Source organism: Perissodus microlepis, chromosome 10 (genome assembly GCF_051167445.1).
Source record: "Perissodus microlepis isolate ML-2025 ecotype Zambia chromosome 10, ASM5116744v1, whole genome shotgun sequence".
NCBI classification, from domain to species: domain Eukaryota; kingdom Metazoa; phylum Chordata; class Actinopteri; order Cichliformes; family Cichlidae; genus Perissodus; species Perissodus microlepis.
Genome location: NC_140470.1, coordinates 20,472,717 through 20,491,835, shown reverse-complemented (window position 1 = coordinate 20,491,835; position 19,119 = coordinate 20,472,717). Strand labels below are relative to the sequence as shown.

At 40.4% G+C, this 19,119-nt stretch overlaps 1 protein-coding gene across 1 annotated transcript; it reads right to left on the bottom strand.

Annotated features, from left to right (window-relative positions):
* Positions 1-696: 696 nt before the first annotated feature.
* On the bottom strand, positions 697-4,275 carry msx2b (muscle segment homeobox 2b). Its single transcript, XM_084940625.1, has 2 exons — positions 3,780-4,275; positions 697-3,468 (listed from the first exon to the last, which is right to left on the bottom strand). The coding sequence occupies exons 1-2, from the start codon at positions 4,165-4,167 to the stop codon at positions 3,017-3,019; spliced, it is 840 nt and encodes a 279-aa protein (XP_084796751.1). The 5' UTR covers positions 4,168-4,275; the 3' UTR covers positions 697-3,016.
* Between the last annotated feature and the right edge of the window lie 14,844 nt (positions 4,276-19,119).

The following is a 19,119-nucleotide window of genomic DNA, read 5'->3' as shown; positions in this document are numbered from 1 at the left end:
TTGCATTGCTCTCGAGGGATACCTCCAAACACCAATCACACATCACATGGACACACACTAACAACAGAATTCTCGTGCATGTGTCCTTGTCTCTACATGGAAGCTCACCGAGCCTTTCTCGTTGTTTGTGGGCGTCACTGCCTATGGCTTTAATAGTATTTGCACAAAAGAGAATACACCATTGCTAAGTGAGAATCTTCAATGCTGTTTTTTTAATGTTATTATTGCTTTGCAATTATTATGAATCCTGTGAAAAACACATTTACATTTCTCAAGCATGCAGGGCAGTTTGTCCAGCTGTGAGCTGCTGGTTCCAGTCTTTCTGGCTTATTCTTAGAAAACATTTTTCTACCCCACCAAGCATTATAGGTTGTTGTGTTCAGTTTGTCCTGACACGTTAACTGTTGGTGTCCCCAGCTTACCTTAAAGGCAAAGAATACATGTGATGAAACAGAATTATACAGATTGAGCAAACTTGGGTGATCTAATGAACTGAAAACAGCACCGTACTAGAGTTTTGTTGGGTTTTTTTTATTCCACATCTCTACATCCCTAAGGAAAGGACTCCAAAAGCTTTGGACCACCACAACGTTTTACTGTTCCTTGATTCATTAAAAAAAGCAATCACCTGTACCTGTAAGTGTGTATATTTATGCAGTTATTTTATAAGTGAATTAGATATTCCAAAACCTTGTTTTCAGAGAAGTACAGCAAATGATTCTCCATGAACATTCAATATTGTCTCTAAACATGTCACTGGTAATACTTCCCAACTTGGTGACTGTATTTTCATGTGGAGTTGCAGTTTGCTGTATAAAACTGTACTTTATGCATATTTAGGTTGCAATGTGACCTTCTTATACTTAGTTTTTTCCCCATGCTGCTGTGTTACAAACAGCCACCAGAGGAGGCAGGAGACATGCACAAGACCTGGAACCAGAGACTCTCTTAATCACATGTTGTCTTTAAGTAACAAACAAAACCGCAAATATGCCCAATCATTGTCAGATGAACATCAACTAAAAAAGATGAAAAGCAATCGCCAGTCCTAATGACAACCTTCCAAACTAAAGGATCGGCAATTATGAATTCTCCGCCACTAAAATGCAACACCCCTCCAGCAATTACTACAAACATGACGTTTCACAAGTGATTCTGAGTCTCTCCTGACAATCTGCTCTTCATTAAGCTGATTGCTTGCTTGTGTAAACTACTTCTTTGGTTGCCACTTCCCCTTAGACTGTCTGCCTGGCCTCACAGCCTTGTTCTGATTAAAGAGGAACCTCATAAAAACACCGCTGCCTATAAACGATTTCCTCATTACATCAAAGTCACACGGAAGTTGTAAGCTGCTTTTACAATTGCAACAACGCACAGGACCCACACACCATCACAGTCACTCTATAAAACCTGGCACTAAGGTGGACGGGTCTGGTAAAAAGTGGCTAATTCAAGCCTAACTCAACAGTGATCGGTCACATTAAGTTTATTAAGGCACCAAGTAGGATAAGAGCCGTAACATATAAGAGAGCTACTCAGCTAGATAAGTCATAAATGAGTGATCAAGCTAATATAATTTTGACATTCAACATCTCTTCCATAACGACACAGAAAGTTTACCATTGATTGTTTCAACAAAAATATTGCAGCTACTTTCTGGTGAGCTTCAGAAATATAAAATCAATATGACATAAAGGAAAATGAAAGGCAACAACTACAGATCCTTAACTTGCAACTCCCAAAACTTGTGTTTTTATGCTACTGTTGTGAAACTTAAAAGCCTCATTATCGGTCATCAGTGCACCGTCATGGTCAAAACAACACATAATTCTTGAAAATCCATCTGAGCTTTATAACGGGAAAGAAAAGTTTGACAAATGCGGTAAGAGACAGCTCAGTCATAACGGGAACTCTCTGTGAAGTTGGATAATTTATGGGTGTCATTTATGGTTTGTCAAACATTGCCTTGAACTGACCACTGTCTGATGGGAAACACAGACATGGGATTAAACCACACAAACACACACACACAGAAAGCAGCTGTAGCTGAAAAGTGCTGAAGAAGAAGAAGAACAAAACAGCTATTTGGTTTAACTTACATACCGCTTGATTTTTTGAGATATGTTGAGTGAACGCTGCACATATTTAAATTTTGCTACTTTTTTAAAGACATAAAATTGAATCTCATTTAAAGGAAACAGTCTGTGAGCCTTTAATAGTTTGGTTCATATGAATGAAAAAAAATATATATAAACTGCATAGCACACTGCAGGCCCTTTCAAAGGGAGAAGAACAATATAAATACATACTCGGTTAGAAATTTTGTACCATGTTCTCATAATCATAAATACACAATTCATACATTTCCAGCATTGCATTTTAAAGAGAATAAATATGTCTATGCTCTGTAAATGTCTCGTAAAGAAATTAGGGTGTAATGAAAATACTTTTATTGCTACAAGAGAAAACATGAACAAAACTGTAATTACAATAGCATACAGTTAGAGGGATAAATCTTACTGCTAAAAAGACAAATAACCTGAATTTGAATTTCAAAAAGATTGGAAAAAATTCTTTTAAAAAGACAAAAAGTTGCCTGAGTTGCTGAAAGACCCACTCATCCATGCAAAGTGTCTTGAGTTTAAGGCCCCAGGTGCTTTATCTGTTAAGTAGTAAGACTTAATTGGAAAGTCTGCGCTATGATTCCCAGTGCAAGTCCTCGCCCTGCTCAATTATTGCAGAAGTAAACAACTGAAGGTTATAAAGAGCTGGACAGTAACACCCCTCCTCATAAAGACAAGTCGTGTAAACAGGCAGTCCAAAAGGGGCAAGAGAGGAAGTTTCTCTTATCCTCACTGTTGGGAAAATAGATCTTTAAACAGATTCTGAAGTGCTCAGAAAGTTATTACAAACACTTCTTGTGCGGTTGAAACTGTACATTATACATAGAGATTTTTGAGCACATTTCCTCCATGTCCATTTTTTTGGAATCCTTTAGTCGCTGATATTTCCATTTTTATAAGTGGTACATGCTGTAGCCCAGAGGAGCAGCGTACACTCCTAAAGGGGAAATGGGCAGGATGGGTCTGTGGTGGTGATATGCAGAGGAGTATGACTGTCCATATAGTGACATGGCACCCAGTGACAGTGGTAACCTAAAGCCAGGGTGTAAAGCTCCAGCGGCAACGGCTGCCACTGCAGCCGTCTTGGCATCAGCAGCCATCTTGAGTTTCTCCAGCTCGGCCTCCTGGAGCCTCTTGGCTTTGGCTCGGCGATTCTGGAACCAGATCTTCACCTGAGTCTCTGTGAGAGTTAAGGAGGAGGAGAACTCGGCTCGCTCGGCGATGGACAGGTATTGCTTCTGCCTGAATTTCCTCTCCAGAGCGAGGAGCTGGGATGTGGTGAAGGGTGTGCGGGGCTTCCTGTTGGTCTTGTGTTTCCTCAGCTGGCAGGCAGGACTGAGGTGACCTGGGAGAAGAAACAATTAGGATTTAAGAAGGGTCATTAAATCATTTGATTATCTCAAAATTTGATTTGAATGTAAAAACTGAGTAGTTGGCTACAGCCTACCAACCCCAGCCAGATAAATAATACTATTTACACTCTAGCCTTACTTTTCAGTAAGCAACCAATTAACAGAATGCATCTTTGCAGCACAGCTTACAGAGAATTAGTTTCCAGTATTTAGGAAAAAAACTGAAAACATCTGCAGGATACTGAATAATGAAATAGCTATAAATAAGAGTTTCATGGCGTTTAATATGAGAGGAGAAACTTACGAGGTTGTGTGGAAAAGGCGCTGGTAGTAACCCACGGTGCGCAGTCCTCTGACTCTGATGTTTCAGACTTCACTGGCGACGAGGGGGCAGCAGTTAAGCTTTTTTGGCTTCCCCCGGGAGGGGTGCACGTCTCCCGGCTCACATACAAGGACTTTAACCCCGTCGGGGACAAAGCCACCGAACTTTCCTTCGGTGTAAAGCAGGCGGACTCTCCGCTCCGGCTGTGCGTCTTTCTCCCGGACATGAGCGCCTCCACGCTGAAGGGGTGATGCCGACGCACCACGGGAGATGCCTTCTCTTCCCCCGACTCCTCTGTCAAGTCCGCACGGCTGCTGTCCTCCTCGGAAGAACTGCATCCCAAGTCATTAAAACTCTCCTTGGAGGCCATCTCTCTCCTCCGGGTCTCCTCCGTAAAACAGGTGAACTCCACGGAGACGAAGCAGTAAGTTTACCCAGGTGTAACTCACTCCTACGAGCGCACTGTTCAGCTGTCAAGTTGCAGTGTGAGAGCGAGTATGTAGACTCGGTACGTTGACACGGCTCAACTTGGACCAATCACAGCAGCCCAAAATGTTTATGGGCTACCACGTGCTGCTTTCAGGGACAACATAGAAAACTCATATTACTTGGTTATATTTGCGCAAATAACGATTATGATTATTAGAAGGAGGTGGTAGTTAGTCATCTGAAAGGGGCAAATTCCCAAATGAATTTAAAACACGTTTTTCTTCATTTTTTCAGGTTTTATTTAATTTCGAAGAATCAAAAGCTTGAATTTTCTCTTATCTGTTGTTTGCTAACCGCCGTTTATTTGTTAAAGTGAATTTTTCCACATTGCCTGCAAAAACAATAGCTCTGCAGCATTATCACATGTTAAGCTTCAGTAATGGATTAGCTCTAACTCTAACCTCATGAGAGTGCATGTGTAAACACGGGCCCTATGCAGATAATTATGGAGAGTTATACCCGGAGATGAAACACTGATCCCTTTCTTCTTCATGTCTCTCGCTCTCTGCTTTGTTTGATGTTCCTTATATTGGGAATTTCCGCTGTATCCGACATTTCTGTTGTGCGGTATGTAAGTCCGGCATTTATAGAAACGTGTCACATTGAGATTTCTGAGGATGTTACTTAACTGCATGGCCGATTTACTGATGCTAAAACCTCAGCAAAGTCCAGCTTGGGTGTGAGGCGCGACTGGACACAAATTAGATTAGACTTTCACGTGTTTCTCTCCGTGTCTGTGACCGACACATTCGTCTTCTTGGCCTAAGATTTCATCCCATTCATTCTGCAAATTAGACATGAAGTAACTCATTGTCAAAGTCTGTGAAGAAACTCAGTGGGATTTTTCTATTGAGAATTTGATGTTTTACCAGTCCACGAGTCCCAGTGGAGAACTTTACACTTGTTCCAGACATTTATCTGAAAACTCTGTCTGACTGTCCTGATGGTGGTTAGCTTAAAGGATGGCCCACTTATCTTATGATCATTTTTCCCACAGCCGTGCCTGCATCAGTTATTTATTATTTCTCAACTACTTGCACATATTTAACACTCAACAGTCCTACCAATAAATGATATGTGCAATCACTATTTTGTATCACATTGATTCAGCATACTCGCTATATCTAGGCTTTGGAAGCAGTACCATAAAGGCCAGTGGAGAGCTGTGGGAATGTTACATTTTACATTATTTTTTTATCATACTCGCTCTTGCATCTTTAAATGCTCTTGCCCAAAAAGCTCTGTCTGCCCAGACCGGTCAGATAGTTCAGTAACAGAAAAAAGGAGTTATAACAGATAGCATAGATTTTTTGAGCTGTTTTGTTTCAGGGTTTGGACTCACAAACCGTGTGCAGCGTCATCATTACTGCTTTCAAGTTTACTTGAACTGTGACCACATCTTCCTCCACTGGGGCAAGAGCTGAAAGTGCCATTTGTCTATCTGTCAGCAAGATTTTACAAAACCTACCAAACCCAATTTCATGAAACTTCACACACACACTGCGCCCGTGGGAAGGCGATCAAACCCAAGTGTAACGTTAAGCCATTGCTGGAGACATTATCATCAAAAAAGGTAGTTCACTGAGTGTTCAGGTCTTTAGGAGCTAGTAGCGGTAAATAAAAACACTTGTGTTCAGTCTTGCAGGCAACAACAGAACATTTATTGTTTTTTGCTCATGGATGAGGCACGAAAAGCAACTCTGCGGAGTAAATACAAATGGAAAACTGTAGGGCAGCTGCTCATTCTTAGAGGGGTCTCAAACTAGCTTCTGATGGGTGTTATACCAGTGTGTTGCCGACACATTCATGGAAGAAAAGCCTAGACTACAAACCAGGGTGTTTTAAGCAGTTCCGTGTGGGAGAGAATAATTGCGTTTGGCATACCCTTTGGGCTTTGTAACTTTCAAGATTGCTGGGGAGTTACAGCAAAAAAAAAAGAACAAAAAAAGAAAAAGAAAAACCAACTGTATAATACATTAAAATAGAGTGGGGAAACCACCAGAAAGCTTATAGGCACTTTTCAGTACACAAAGTGCTTTAAAAGAAAAAGGCACTTCTTTTTCAAACATCCCTGGGGAGGGATTAATAAACAGCAAATAAAATAATTTATTTCAGCACTTTTACGCGTAGCTAGCAGGCTTGACTAGCTTGTATGCCAGCCTTGTGGAACAGGACTCTGTTCCCAGGAGGTTGCCGCTGCTGTCTTATTAAAGTGGGGTTATTTCACAGACAATCAGAGGTTTGTGAAGGCGCCAGTGAGCGGCCAGATGAAAGGGCCGACTCCTCAGGGGAGAAACTGTTGCCTTTTTTGCAGCTCTGCTCAGGATCCACCTTCTTCCTCCTCCACCTCTTTCTCTCTCTCTCTCTTTCTCTCTCTTTGCCCTGCAGGAACCTTGTCATTCAGTCATATAACTCATTCTTGGCTCACTGTCGTTGGCATGTTACCTCCTTTTGTATCTCAAATCTTCCCTCTAACTCTCTTTAATGCTTCATAATGTGTCATTGCATCTATTTCTTTCTTTCTTTCTTCTCACATTCTGCCCATTGTGCATTTCTTCGCTTCCTTCTTGCTATATTTGGTCTCACTTTCAGTATAAAAACCTCAGATGTAAAGACCGCACCTCCATGCAACACATGAGAAATTGCTGAAAGAGGCAGTATTCTAGCTGCATGAGTTGGGCACACCACATAGTTAAATCCTTGTTGGTTTGTGTATCAATCTATCTTTCAACCTGGCTTAAAGAAGTAATTGATTTGTAATAAAGGAACCACTGGCACTAATCAAATCAGTTATTTAATTACAAGTACTGGGAAAATATGACCCATGTGACAGCTGTACAAGCTGCATCCTGTCACACTCCACCCAGACAAAGTAATATCAGCTGTTAAGTGATAATCTTTTATATGTGCTTTGCATTTGCAAATTTATGGGCTATATACGTGTTTGTGTGTGTGTGTGTGTGTGTGTGTGTGTGTGTGTGTGTGTGTGTGTGTGTGTGTGTGTGTGTGTGTTACATGTATTTATGGTTTAGACGTGCAAATTGTTGTGTTACCACAGATCTAAAGCAGATTTCACAAGAAAAGTAGAAGGAGGAATAAAGGAAGGAAGGAAGGAAGGAAGGAAGAAGAGGAGGGGTAAAAATAAGAGGGGTGCTCTTCTGGGTGTAGCAAAATTACCCACACGTCCCACTTCCTTTTTTCCATAATATCATTTAAGCTTGATAATAGCGAAAGCAATTTGTCTGAGCATGTTTGTACGTGTGTGTGTGTGTTTACTGTGTGGAGTTCTGTACTGTATGCGTGTGTGTGTATCTGTCAGAGAAGCTTGAGAGGCCTGTGGTTGTGCGAGTCGGGCACACCTCAGAGCATTGTAATTACAGCAGAAGCTTTGAAGTGGTGGAATGTTTGGTTGGGATAATCAGCAGGCTGGACTGCACTCACACACTATTTACATTCCCAATAAATCACTCATTCACGTTATAACGCTAGCAAATTTTATTATCTGTGCTGATACAGAGTTGGTAAATTAACGTGTTAGAGGGTAAAATGGGATCACTGTTTTTATAGTACTGTTTATGCAAAAAGGGCCCAGTTAGGATCCAAGCACTGCATGATATGCTATTCACAATGTTTCTTTAATTTCATCTTACCTCTTTAGCATCCTCTTTTTAAGCCAGTTTTCTTCCTATTGGCTGCTTTTTGCACACAGAAACTTGAACAGCAGATGGGCGGGGCCAAGATGCCCACGTTAAGGTTGCCCACTGTCATGACATCATCCACCTTTAAAAACTGGTCTCTAACCAAGGGTATAAAGCAGTTTGAAGCTTTTGGCTCATAGGGATTATTTGTACATATTTTTTACATTTAGTAATTAAACACAATAAATTGTCAGATTTTATGAACCAGAAATTTTCTGTAATATTTCATAATTATGTGCCTAACTGAGGAAAACTAAAAGCAGAAAGTTATCCATTTATTTATGCTGCTATGCAACATTAAAATTTTATATATGAATCTCCAAGTAGTAATCATATTGACTATCTGCTGCATTTCTTGGGGTTATCACTCATTAAACTCAATATGGATTCTCTAAAGCTAAATTGTGTTCCACAGTTATGCAACATGTCAGTCTTTAAAGTTTAATTAAAGCTCTGTTTTGTTTGAAAAGATTTAATGCTATCCAGCCATCCATTTTCTTAACTGCTTATCCACTTCAGGGTTGTGGTGAGGTGCTGGAACCTTTCCCAGCTGCCATAGGGTGACAGGCAGGGTACAGCCTAAATGGGTCACCAGTCTATCACGGTGCTAACAGAGCGACAGACAAGATTGGTCAGTTTAGAATCACCAATTACCCAACCCACAGGCACAGCGCTAACATGGAAACTCCAGCAGATTCAAACAAGTTCTTGGTGTGAGGTGACCGTGCTAGCAACTGAACCTCAATGCCACCTATTTACAGCGTAAAACTCTAATAAAATAAAATAATATATTATCAAATAATTTAAGTGATGTTTAAAGTTGACGACAATCCCTCGACTTCACAAATTCAGACATATGCATAGGCGTGCATACACAAAAACAGACACAGTCCTGTACACACAGGTAAGTGACATTCTTCTCAGTAACGCGAGTAACTTGTCAAACCAGTGGGACATGTAATAAACTGACTCATGCACGCTTGAGCTAATCGCATAGTTTTTATTGTCTTGTTATCTTAGTACTGTCACTCATCTCATCTCTGTATCACTCATCCACTCCTCCTCTCTTTGCTCTCTCTCTCTCTGACTTGCCGTGCCCTCGGAGCCGCCGCCTGTAATGTGCCTAAATGACTACCTTCAATGCTACAATGGCGCCAGAGCCAATTAGCTGTTAACACGGGAGACAGATCTATTCAGAAGCCAGAAAATGAGGCCTCCTGTAACGTGAAAGATTGATGCCCACTTTGCTAATGACAAGAGAAGGAGGTAATCCGTTGCTTGGCTTGATCCTGGGCTATGTTACAGGATAGTCAGCTGATGACTGCGAGCATGCAGGAGAGGGCTCAAGAAAGTGGCAGGTCTATAGGTCATTGTAGGAGTTGAATAAAATATTGAAACAACACAAAAATTGCCTCATAACAAAAGGAATGTGTCGGTGCAATGCAGTTAGCAAGTGTCCTTTGAAGGTGATAATTGCTTGGGAAACAGCCAAATGCAATTATATTTTTGGAACTCTTCTTTGCGCTTTGATGAACACTACCTGTGCACTAATGTGAGTTCATAGTTTCACCCTAACCCATCATTATCAGGCCTTATTTTCATTTTATGACTATTTTGTTGGCTGCATTCAAGCCTGACCTTGTCCTAACCTTTCTTTGTACCCAACTGAAAATGTGCAAAAAGGCTGGCATTCTTTTCACCATGCATGTAAGCTCATTTAATACACTTTTGTTGTGCATTTCTTAAGCCACTGAGCTCACTGTTGTATTTTCAGTTAGAATAACTAGCATAAACATAAATACAGAGACGAGTAGCTTCATATTAATCGAGTAAAATGTAACTTTTTATTCAGGCTTTGGAAACTCAGGAGCAGAAATAAGGGGCATCATCAGACTTTTATTGTATGACTCAGTGTGCATCACGGGCCTCGTGACTTTATTTTCCGTGTCAAACTCTTAACCTCCGTAGAGAGGGAAAGAAACTAGCCAGGGGCCATTTGTTCCCCGTACAACTGTGTAGATCCCCAGTGACACCTTATATCTTAATCACTTCTGACAGGTAGAATTTATGATGAGGCCATCGTGTAAATCACGAGGAGGCTTGTTATTATGGAAAGGCACTGAAATGGTATAATTGTTTTTAAGTGGCGCTCAAAGGGCAAGTGTGCCTGTATTGCTCTGTGTGTGTTGCATGTGATCGTGTGAACATGCACAGTATTCTGGGAAGTTTTCCAGAGATTGGGGAAATCCACCTTCCACACAACAAACAACTTGAACCACAAAAACAAATCCCCTTAAAAGAATTTTTTGTCTCATTACAACAAATAACATTTCATGGTAGAAAAGCCACAATTTTCCCAGCTGTTACGATTGAGTTACACGCACTCTTTCGGATTATATGAGAATGAAATGTGCTTACACACAAGGCAAACTTAGTGGTACAAACTTAATTTATCTGTGCAGCAAAAAAAAGTAAAAGGGGAGAGTGTTTTGGTTATTGTGACTGGAGAAAATACCCAAAATGCGATCTGACTTATACTTCTGCACCAAAAGACGTGGGAAATATTTAGGAGTTAGGGTCATGTGCATTGACCCTAAAACTTGCAAAGCATGTCACAAGCCGAGTATTTAATTGCCATTTAACGTCTTTGGTTTCACTTAAATAGACTACAGTTGTGGTAAAAAAGAAAGCACGCCTTCTTTTTATTCTAAAGTTTTACGTACATAATAAAAATCATCTGGTCGTTAGCAGGTCTTAAAATTAGTCAAATACAGCCTCAAATAAACTACAAAACATAACATATTACAGCATGTCATTATTTATTTAGCAAAATTTAAACCAAAATCCTTCAGTAACAATTAACTATAAGCACTATAGCAGCCAAGTGCCGCTAATCAAATGCACTTGATTAAGTGGTCATCAGCACCTCTGAGCACCTCTATAAAACAGAAGTTCTGCAGTTTGCTGCTCGGGAGCACACGGGGTTATTAGATTATTTTTTATTTGGAAGTCCATCACAGTGAGAAAGATTATTCACAAGTGGAAAACATTCAAGTCTTCCCAGGAATGGATGTCCCAGCAAATTCACCCTGACATCAGACCGTACAATACAATACAACGAAGACATTAAGAGCTTTATCTCAGAATCTACAGGCCTCGGTTAGCATGTTAAGTGTTAAAGTTCACGGCAAAATCTCTTAACCTTGCAGTCATGCATTCAACTCTCAGACATATATAAGGCCAGCTATCAGATAAGTAAAGCATGGGCCAATTTGGGTCTTGTAACATGATAATAATCCAAAGCAGAGGAGCAAATCTATAACAGAATCAATGAAAAAAGTAAACAATCAAGGTGTAGCAATAGCCCAAAGTAAAGGCCTCATGCTGACTGAAATGCTGTAAGATCTGGGTATAACCCCTGAACCTCAATGAGCTAAAGCAATGTTGCAGAGAAGAGTGAGAGATGTGAGAGACTAGCAAAGTCAATGATCACTTCAAGTTATTGCTGCTTAAGGTTGTTAAGAAGCTACTGAATCATGGGGTGTGCTGATGTTTTACACTGCTTCTGCATTTTTGCATTCATTTTTGTTAAATAAATAATGAAAGGCTACAATATGACATGTGGAGTTGATCAGCTGAGACTGCATTTACCTTATTTTAAGACTTACTAAGGACTGGATAATGATTTTTTATTATGTTCTCATATGCAAAGCTGTATAATTGAAAGAGGGTGGACCTTCTTTTTACCACGACTGTATATTATTTTATAAAACTATTTCAAGATTAAGAGTGTAACATTAGAAGTCCCCACATCTTCAAAACCAGTTATGCATTCAAATTTCTGTGTGTGTCTTTGTTTAACAACCTTGGGGTAAAATGAATATGTGCCGCTTTGTCATTGGTCTCTACTGAAAGCTTCTTTTATAGAGTCATAAAGAACAAAGCACTTAACCGGATAAACAAATGACCCTCTATACTAAAACAAGGAAAAGGGGAACATCAAAGATAGTTGTAACCCTTTTAAAGGTCAGGAGTTTGGAATTGACTGGCTGGCCTACTGACTCATAGGTTAGTTGGCCACTGTGTTAGATGGAACATTGGCTGGTTAAATAAATGACTAAAGAACCTCTGGGCTGACTGACTAATTCAGCAGCTGTTTAACTGAACCATGAGATTAGCTGGCTGACAGACTCAGTGTTCCGCAAGCTAAGTGTGTGGGGAAAGCTAACAAGAGGTGCAAACATACATGGATGCACAGTTGCAAAAGATAGACTTTATTTATGAAATACTTCCTGTGTGTGTGTGTGTGTGTGTGCGCGCGCGCGCGCGCCAAGTAGACTCTAGACTCAGACTCACCGCTGTTTAACGAGCTAAAGACGCCAGTCACAGTAGGACCAAGGACAGACCAGGGCTATAACCGAGAGTGTGGCGCTTACAGACCATCGACTAAACTGATCTTTGCTCTGACCCAAAAGTGAGAAGTGCACTGGAGCCATTTGTGGTGACCCTTTCTTCACCTACAGGATCAAAGGTTATAAACCTCTGCCTGTGCCCTTTGAAATGGAGCAACAGGAGCTTGTTGTTAGACTGATTAGCAGAATGGCAGTTACCATAATACTATCTTTTACATCCATGGTGCAGGAAAAGGAGAGAAAAGCAGAGTGAGATGCTGAGAGGAAACACACAAGTGGTTTACAGAAGGCTTTACAAATGACCATTTCATTTTCACGAGGGAAGGAAAGCTATCCAAACCTATCTATGAAGTAATTGCCACCTCTTGTTAAAGCATGAGTTAACCACTTTTTTTGGAGGGATGTGGGGCTGTGATAGACCTGGTGAACCTAGAAATCCCTTAACTAGAACCTGTCTGACAAAGTAGGCTAAAAGATCTCAAAAAAGCAACACATCACACCACAACCTAAAGAACAGAAGAAGTCAAGAACGGATGAAAATAACAGTTATTGACATGTATCAGTATGGAAAGGGTTACAAAGGCATTTACATTTTCTGCTGCTTCTCAGGATGTGGGTCACAAGGACAGCAGTCTAAGCAGAGATGCTCAGGCCTCCACTGTCAGCACCTCTAGCTTCTCTGGCAGCACACCAAAGTATTTTCACAGAGAACGATTATGGCTCAGAGAGACATAATATCTGGGTGTTCTGGATTTGCCCTGAGATCTAATCTACTGGACATGCAGGAAACACCTTACCTGTGAGCCACCTCACCAGAAGGCATCTTGATCACCTCAACTGACTCTTTCAATTTGGAGAAATAGTGGCGATACTCAGACCTCTTCTGGATGACTCAGCTCCTCACCCTATCTCTAAAATAGAGTCCAGACCCAAACCCTTCTTTCTACCCCTTGTATTGAAAGTGTTATTCTTTCAGTCACTATCAACAATTCAGAGCAGGTACCCCACCCTTTTCTGGTTATGAACCCTCTGATTTCTATTTGCTAATTCTCACTCTTGCAGCTTTCACATGGAGCTCCAAACCACTCCAGAGCAAGTTTAATCAAGTCAGCAGAATCACATCATCCCCCAAAAACAGAGATGAGAACTTAAGAGGACCACAACGCTCTTTGAGAACCCTCAAGGTGAACCTAGAAATCCTGTCCATAAAACTGATGAACAGAATCAAACAAGAACTCTGTGGCTGTATAGGGACCAAATACCCCTCAACAATGAGCCTGATATCCCTTACCCTCTTCAGGCCTTTTCCATGTTGACACAACAAAATGTCTATGCCTTTACCAAACTTAGTAGCGCCAGCTGCTGGTCCATGGACAATTCTTGACTTTGAGAGTAAATAGGAATTATCAACTCCACATGACAAGAGTGAAAGGGAAGAACAATACAGAGACTCACTGATAAAATGGAGAGAGTTATGGGACTATAGCTAAAGAGGAAAGGGGGCATTTCAAGCAGTAAATGTGCTGATTTTAGTCAGTTTTTGTTGCTAAAGTGTAATTTCAGCTCGTAAACATTCATTATGAATACACATTGTGTTTTGATTAATGTTAGTCAAGAAATACGTGTTGCCAAGCTAACATTTAGGTGTTTTTGTTGCACTTCATTTTATTTCAGTGTGATCGAAGAGCAATTACTCATGATTCACTTGACTACTTGAGTACCACTTAAATCCTATTTGCTTGTAATTTCCTTGTGGCTGTGTTTCAGCACAATGACTGCATCTGCCAGCTTGACCCAGAGTCTGGAGAAGTGAGTGACATTGTTTGCCTTTGGAGTAATGGCTCTCATTATAGTGAATTACTACTCTACCCAAACACAACTGATTTCCTAAAAACTACCCTGCAGTGCTCTGTCTCCATTTTGCTTTTGGGTCCTGGTGCCTTGTTACAATCAATTAAGCTGATTACAAGCACTATCTTCACCACTTCAAAGGAGGCCCATTAAAGTGGGTGAGACTAACTGTCTCTTTATTCCACAGCCCTGTTGTTTGTCTCTGAGTAAGAAGCCTTGTATTGTTTTTTAACATGTGTGGGGCTGAAATTTGTTGACAATTTAACCAAAAGATAACATGGTGGAAATAAAAACTATTTTTTCATGGTAAGATTAAAGGATAAATGGCGAGTAATGAGCTGGAGACAGTCGTGGACTGGGTCCTCTTTAAAGTTTAAGGTTGACTCGTCGTCAGGTCAGACGACAGGTCGCACACAATAAATGGAGTGACACAGAGAGAAGGAGCGAGACACTAAGTCTAGACAGCGTATTTAGGGACCCTCCCTCTTTGCTTTGTTCTGCATCATGTCTACAGGTAATTACCTCAGCAAACTACTGGGAACCCTTTCAAATCTGAGACAAGTGATGGGTGAAATGGTTGAAAAGTAAAAGAATTCATTTCTTAAGCATCCATACTTACATGATGATAAATGAACAGTGAAAGCAGAAGGACAAGTTGGCAGTTAGCTGGCTAAGGAAAAGAAGGTTGTGAGAAACATTTATTTCTCCAAATGCATATTAAGTGGAAGTGCAACTGTTTGCAACAGATTTGGCAATATAGCATGCCAACTGAATCTACCAGGTCAGGCCATTTGGGAATTTTTTTGATTTTTGTTTTTGCCATTTTGAGGAAAGTTTCTGTCACCATGTGAGTTTCCATTTCTGACACTAGACGATAAAACTAAATTGTTAATCTAGCCTCCAAAGCAGTGATAAAATGTATGTATGTTTTTGTGGCTTTCAATAAGAATAATAGCAGTATAGATGGCTTCTAATAATTATTTGAATGCTTCCCATTTCTGATGTGATAATTACTGCGCTAGTATTGCGACAATATTTTAATGTTTGCAAAACCTCCAGCTTACCAGCACTGCTGAGTTGCTAGCGTTGTGACCGGATGATCAGTGTATATTACTTTTGTCAGTCTGTCCTGATGTGTCAGGTGTAACTTTGGAGACTGATGTATCCTTAGCATTCTGCTCAGATGTATTTGTTTACATTTATATCCATCACTCTATATTTTTATTAAGACAGTGGCAAACTAAATAAAGTTTGTCAAAAACACATCACACACTTGCAAGAAGTGCGGTTTCAGATATGACTAGTGGTTTCCGTGGTGTGGGTGCGTGAACATAGCAAGAACAGAAACCATGCAAAAGGAAAACAAGACATCATTAACTTGAGGGACGTCCAGTAACTGGGCTGGTCTTGCTTGTAGCTTCCTGGATCCTTGACCCACGTGCACCAAATCAATCGACTGCTTCCGTTTAGTTTTCAGGTACAGTTAACAAGACAGAGCACTTATCCACCCATCGCCAATGGTTAGATGGAGGCTATCATAAACGTGAGTGTAGTAAAAATTTCCTGCATTCACTGATTCATGCATGTGAAACCAATGGCCTATGCAAGTTGCCTGTTATTACTGGATTATCAGTGTCTCCGCAGCGCGTGAATGCACATCTGGAAGCAACCTTCAATAAAATGTTAGGCGCCAGATGAAGCTTTAATCGTATGGCATGCACCGCCTCCTCCTATAAACATGGACTGAGAATAATGAGATGTGCTTTAAATGCTACTTAATTTTAGACAAGCTATGAAACTATGACTATGAGTTGGATTTCTTGTACAGGTCGATCAATATTTTTATGTAGCACTTATTTATTTTGTTTTGCATATATCAGCACTTTTAGAAAAGGGTATGAAAATTATGAGCATTCACACCTGGAAAAAGCTGTCTTCACCCTACTTTTTAAAGGCTGTCTAATTATATGTGTGCCATACACGAACCTATGTTATGGTCCTATTTGTTTAAATAATATACAAGCAAAAACATTAGCTGAACACAGAGTGATGCTTCTCTATAAAGACTATTGCTTTTCCAATTATAGAGGGTTTGCACATAAACTGACATTTTCCTTTGGCAGCTATGAGGTCCTCTCTTGGGCATTAAAAATATATTGGCGCCAGGAAGACTTGAAACTTCACATAACCCACCAAAGAATCCTGTATCTGTAATGCAGACCGCTTCGAACTATACTCAACACAAAAGGCATTCATTAGCAGTAAACTTGAGGCATTTGTGAAAGGAGAAAACTTGGTTGAAGATCTAACCCATTACTTATAACAGGATTGTTCCATTCATAATACGTTCTCTCTTTTGTGAGACTGCATACAAATCAATACTCACTGATGATGCACAGATATTTACTTCAGCGGGCGCCAAGTGTCGTGTCTGTACTTCAACCCTCTTTGTTAACTTTGCAAAGATCCCGTCATTTGCCTGCAGGCGCATATTGATCACATCGCTTATCGCGCTAAATATCATGCCCATAAATCAGCAAAGTTAATTAAAATCACTGCAGTGGCTCAGATAAAGAAAAGTCAAACATTTCTATCTTTAATTTATCACTTGATAAACATCTTAACGTTTGGCTAAATACTCACTTGGGATTGTGGCTTTTGAAGTTTGACGGCTTATGTTGCAGAGACATTAGTAGCAGCAGTACAGTATGTCATAGCCTCCAGAAGGGTGCAGGTTGAAGAGGCTGACCAGACATTGTTATCTTAATCCCAAAGCTCAGAGCAAAAAGTGAAGTAAGATAAGGTATTATTGCGCCTCTAACAGCAACCGAAGTTTGTTTGCGCAGGGTATTTAATCCGTGTGTTTGCGTAGGGTGTATTTATGATCTTTGTGAGGCTAATTTTGGTTTAAAACCATTGATACAAGACATTTCTGGGTTATGAGTTCATTTAGATTTGGCCTCATGACTCCAGAATGAAATTGGAGGGTTAAGACTTGGTTTAAGTTTTTGTGTCAGGACACACTGTTGTGATGGTGACGGTGATGGTGAGGGGTGTAAGGCATCTTTTTGTCAATAATCCCTAATATGTATGCCCATATGCGTAACTGTGGCATGCTGCACTGCCTTAACAGCAAACATTTCCAGGATTAAAAAAAACAAAAAAAACACACCCACCTCTCTCCTACGACCCGGGTCATCATTCCTCTTTGCACGCATTCTCACAGCAATAATATTCCTTTGTCAGCCCACATTTAGGAGATTAACCTCAAAATTGCCCGAGGGTACCCCAGCTCCCTCCACCCTCAGCCACTTCCCCCACCTTTCTCAACGTTTCCCTCCCAGCTGCTCTCTCTCTCACCATGCAAATACTTGCGCAACAAGTGGCGCCGCTGTAGAGCCCCCTGGGTATTAGAGGGTTGAGTGGTGTCCCAGAGAGCCATAATTACACCAACGCTCAGGTGATTTAAGGGTCCGGGAACATGCTGACCCATGCATGGCACTGAATCCTGCATTGCACTGACACCTATCCATATTCTGCCTCTCTTCATCTCCTCTTTTTTTATTCTTATTACATGACTCAATCACTTATGACCCGTGTCACATTCTTGGCTGCAGTCAGTTATTTTGACAAATTATTTGCAACTCAGGATTAAAATTAACAACAATCAATTCATCTGTTTGGCTTCCTTAGAAAGGAGCTTAATGGACATTATTAGGAAAGAAGTAATAATCATAGATAAGTGCCAGTCGGGAAAACATAAACTTGACAGCCTGTAATAAAAGAAAAGGTTGATAATTGGGTTAGGTTGACTCTCCGCCCCCTGCAGACAATGTGGTGACAATAGGGAATGTTTCTCTTTTAACAAGATCTTGGCTAATACCGCTTAATGGGAAGGGGAGGTCCCTCATACCTCTTAGCTCGTACTCTCCAACTCTTCAACCTCGCTCTCTTCCGACTCTCCAGTCCTTTCCCTCTTTTGGTTTATAAATGACTCTGACTAAGTGATCACAGCAAAGCATTAGAAATTCACTGCACAAGAAGAGGAGTCTTTTAAGTTGGATCAAATCTTCGTGTAGGGAAAGAGGTGTGTTCTTGTGCAGTTAAAACAGACAAATTAAGTATGTGCTCATTTTAGAGGCGATAATTAAATCTTTGCCTAACAGACTCAAGTTTAAAATGTGTAATTTTAGGTTCTGATGTTATTGAATGGGAGGTAAATGCTAGTGAAAGAGGCAAAACAGGAGCCAAAGCTTAAAGAACTGTTTTAAGAAGGCAAAAATCCACAAAAGAAGAAAAACATTGAAAGTTTCTCATATTTGCAAAGAATGTATCATGTAGGTAACTCGTTTTAAAACATTTGAAGAAAAACATGTGAATCTGTACTGCAAATCAGTGCATAGCTTGTGGTGTTATCATTCATAATCATGTGCAAAAAGACAAGCGGGTGTGCTTAAGTGTTTCCTGTGAAACACACCCGATGACTCAGAAACTTGTAGAACCACTTTTAGTGGCGATACCTTACTAATCATTTTCTGCATGGCTTCATCAGCCTCTCACATCATGTGGAAGAATTCTGTCCCATTTTTCTGCAACGTTGTTTCAGTTGATTGAGGATTATGGGCATTCATTTATTCACAGCGTTTGACTTTGACTGGGCCATTGCAGCACCTCGATTCTTTTCTTTTTCGGCCATTCTGTTGTAGATTTGCTGCTGTGCTTGAAATCATTGCCCTGTTGCATGAACAAATTTCAGTAAGCTTGAGGTTGGTCAGACAGGTAGCATACCACTACAAATACTTTGGTATACAGAGCAATTTAGTTAACCCAATGACTGCAAGATTCTTGGTCCTGGTTCCCATCCATCATTTA

Coding starts and splice junctions, on each gene's coding strand:
- msx2b (XM_084940625.1), bottom strand. CDS start 4,167: ATGGCCTCCAAGGAGAGTTTTAATGACTTGGGATGCAGTTCTTCCGAG. Junction 3,469..3,779: donor CGCCTTTTCCACACAACCTC/GTAAGTTTCTCC, acceptor TTCTTCTCCCAG/GTCACCTCAGTCCTGCCTGC.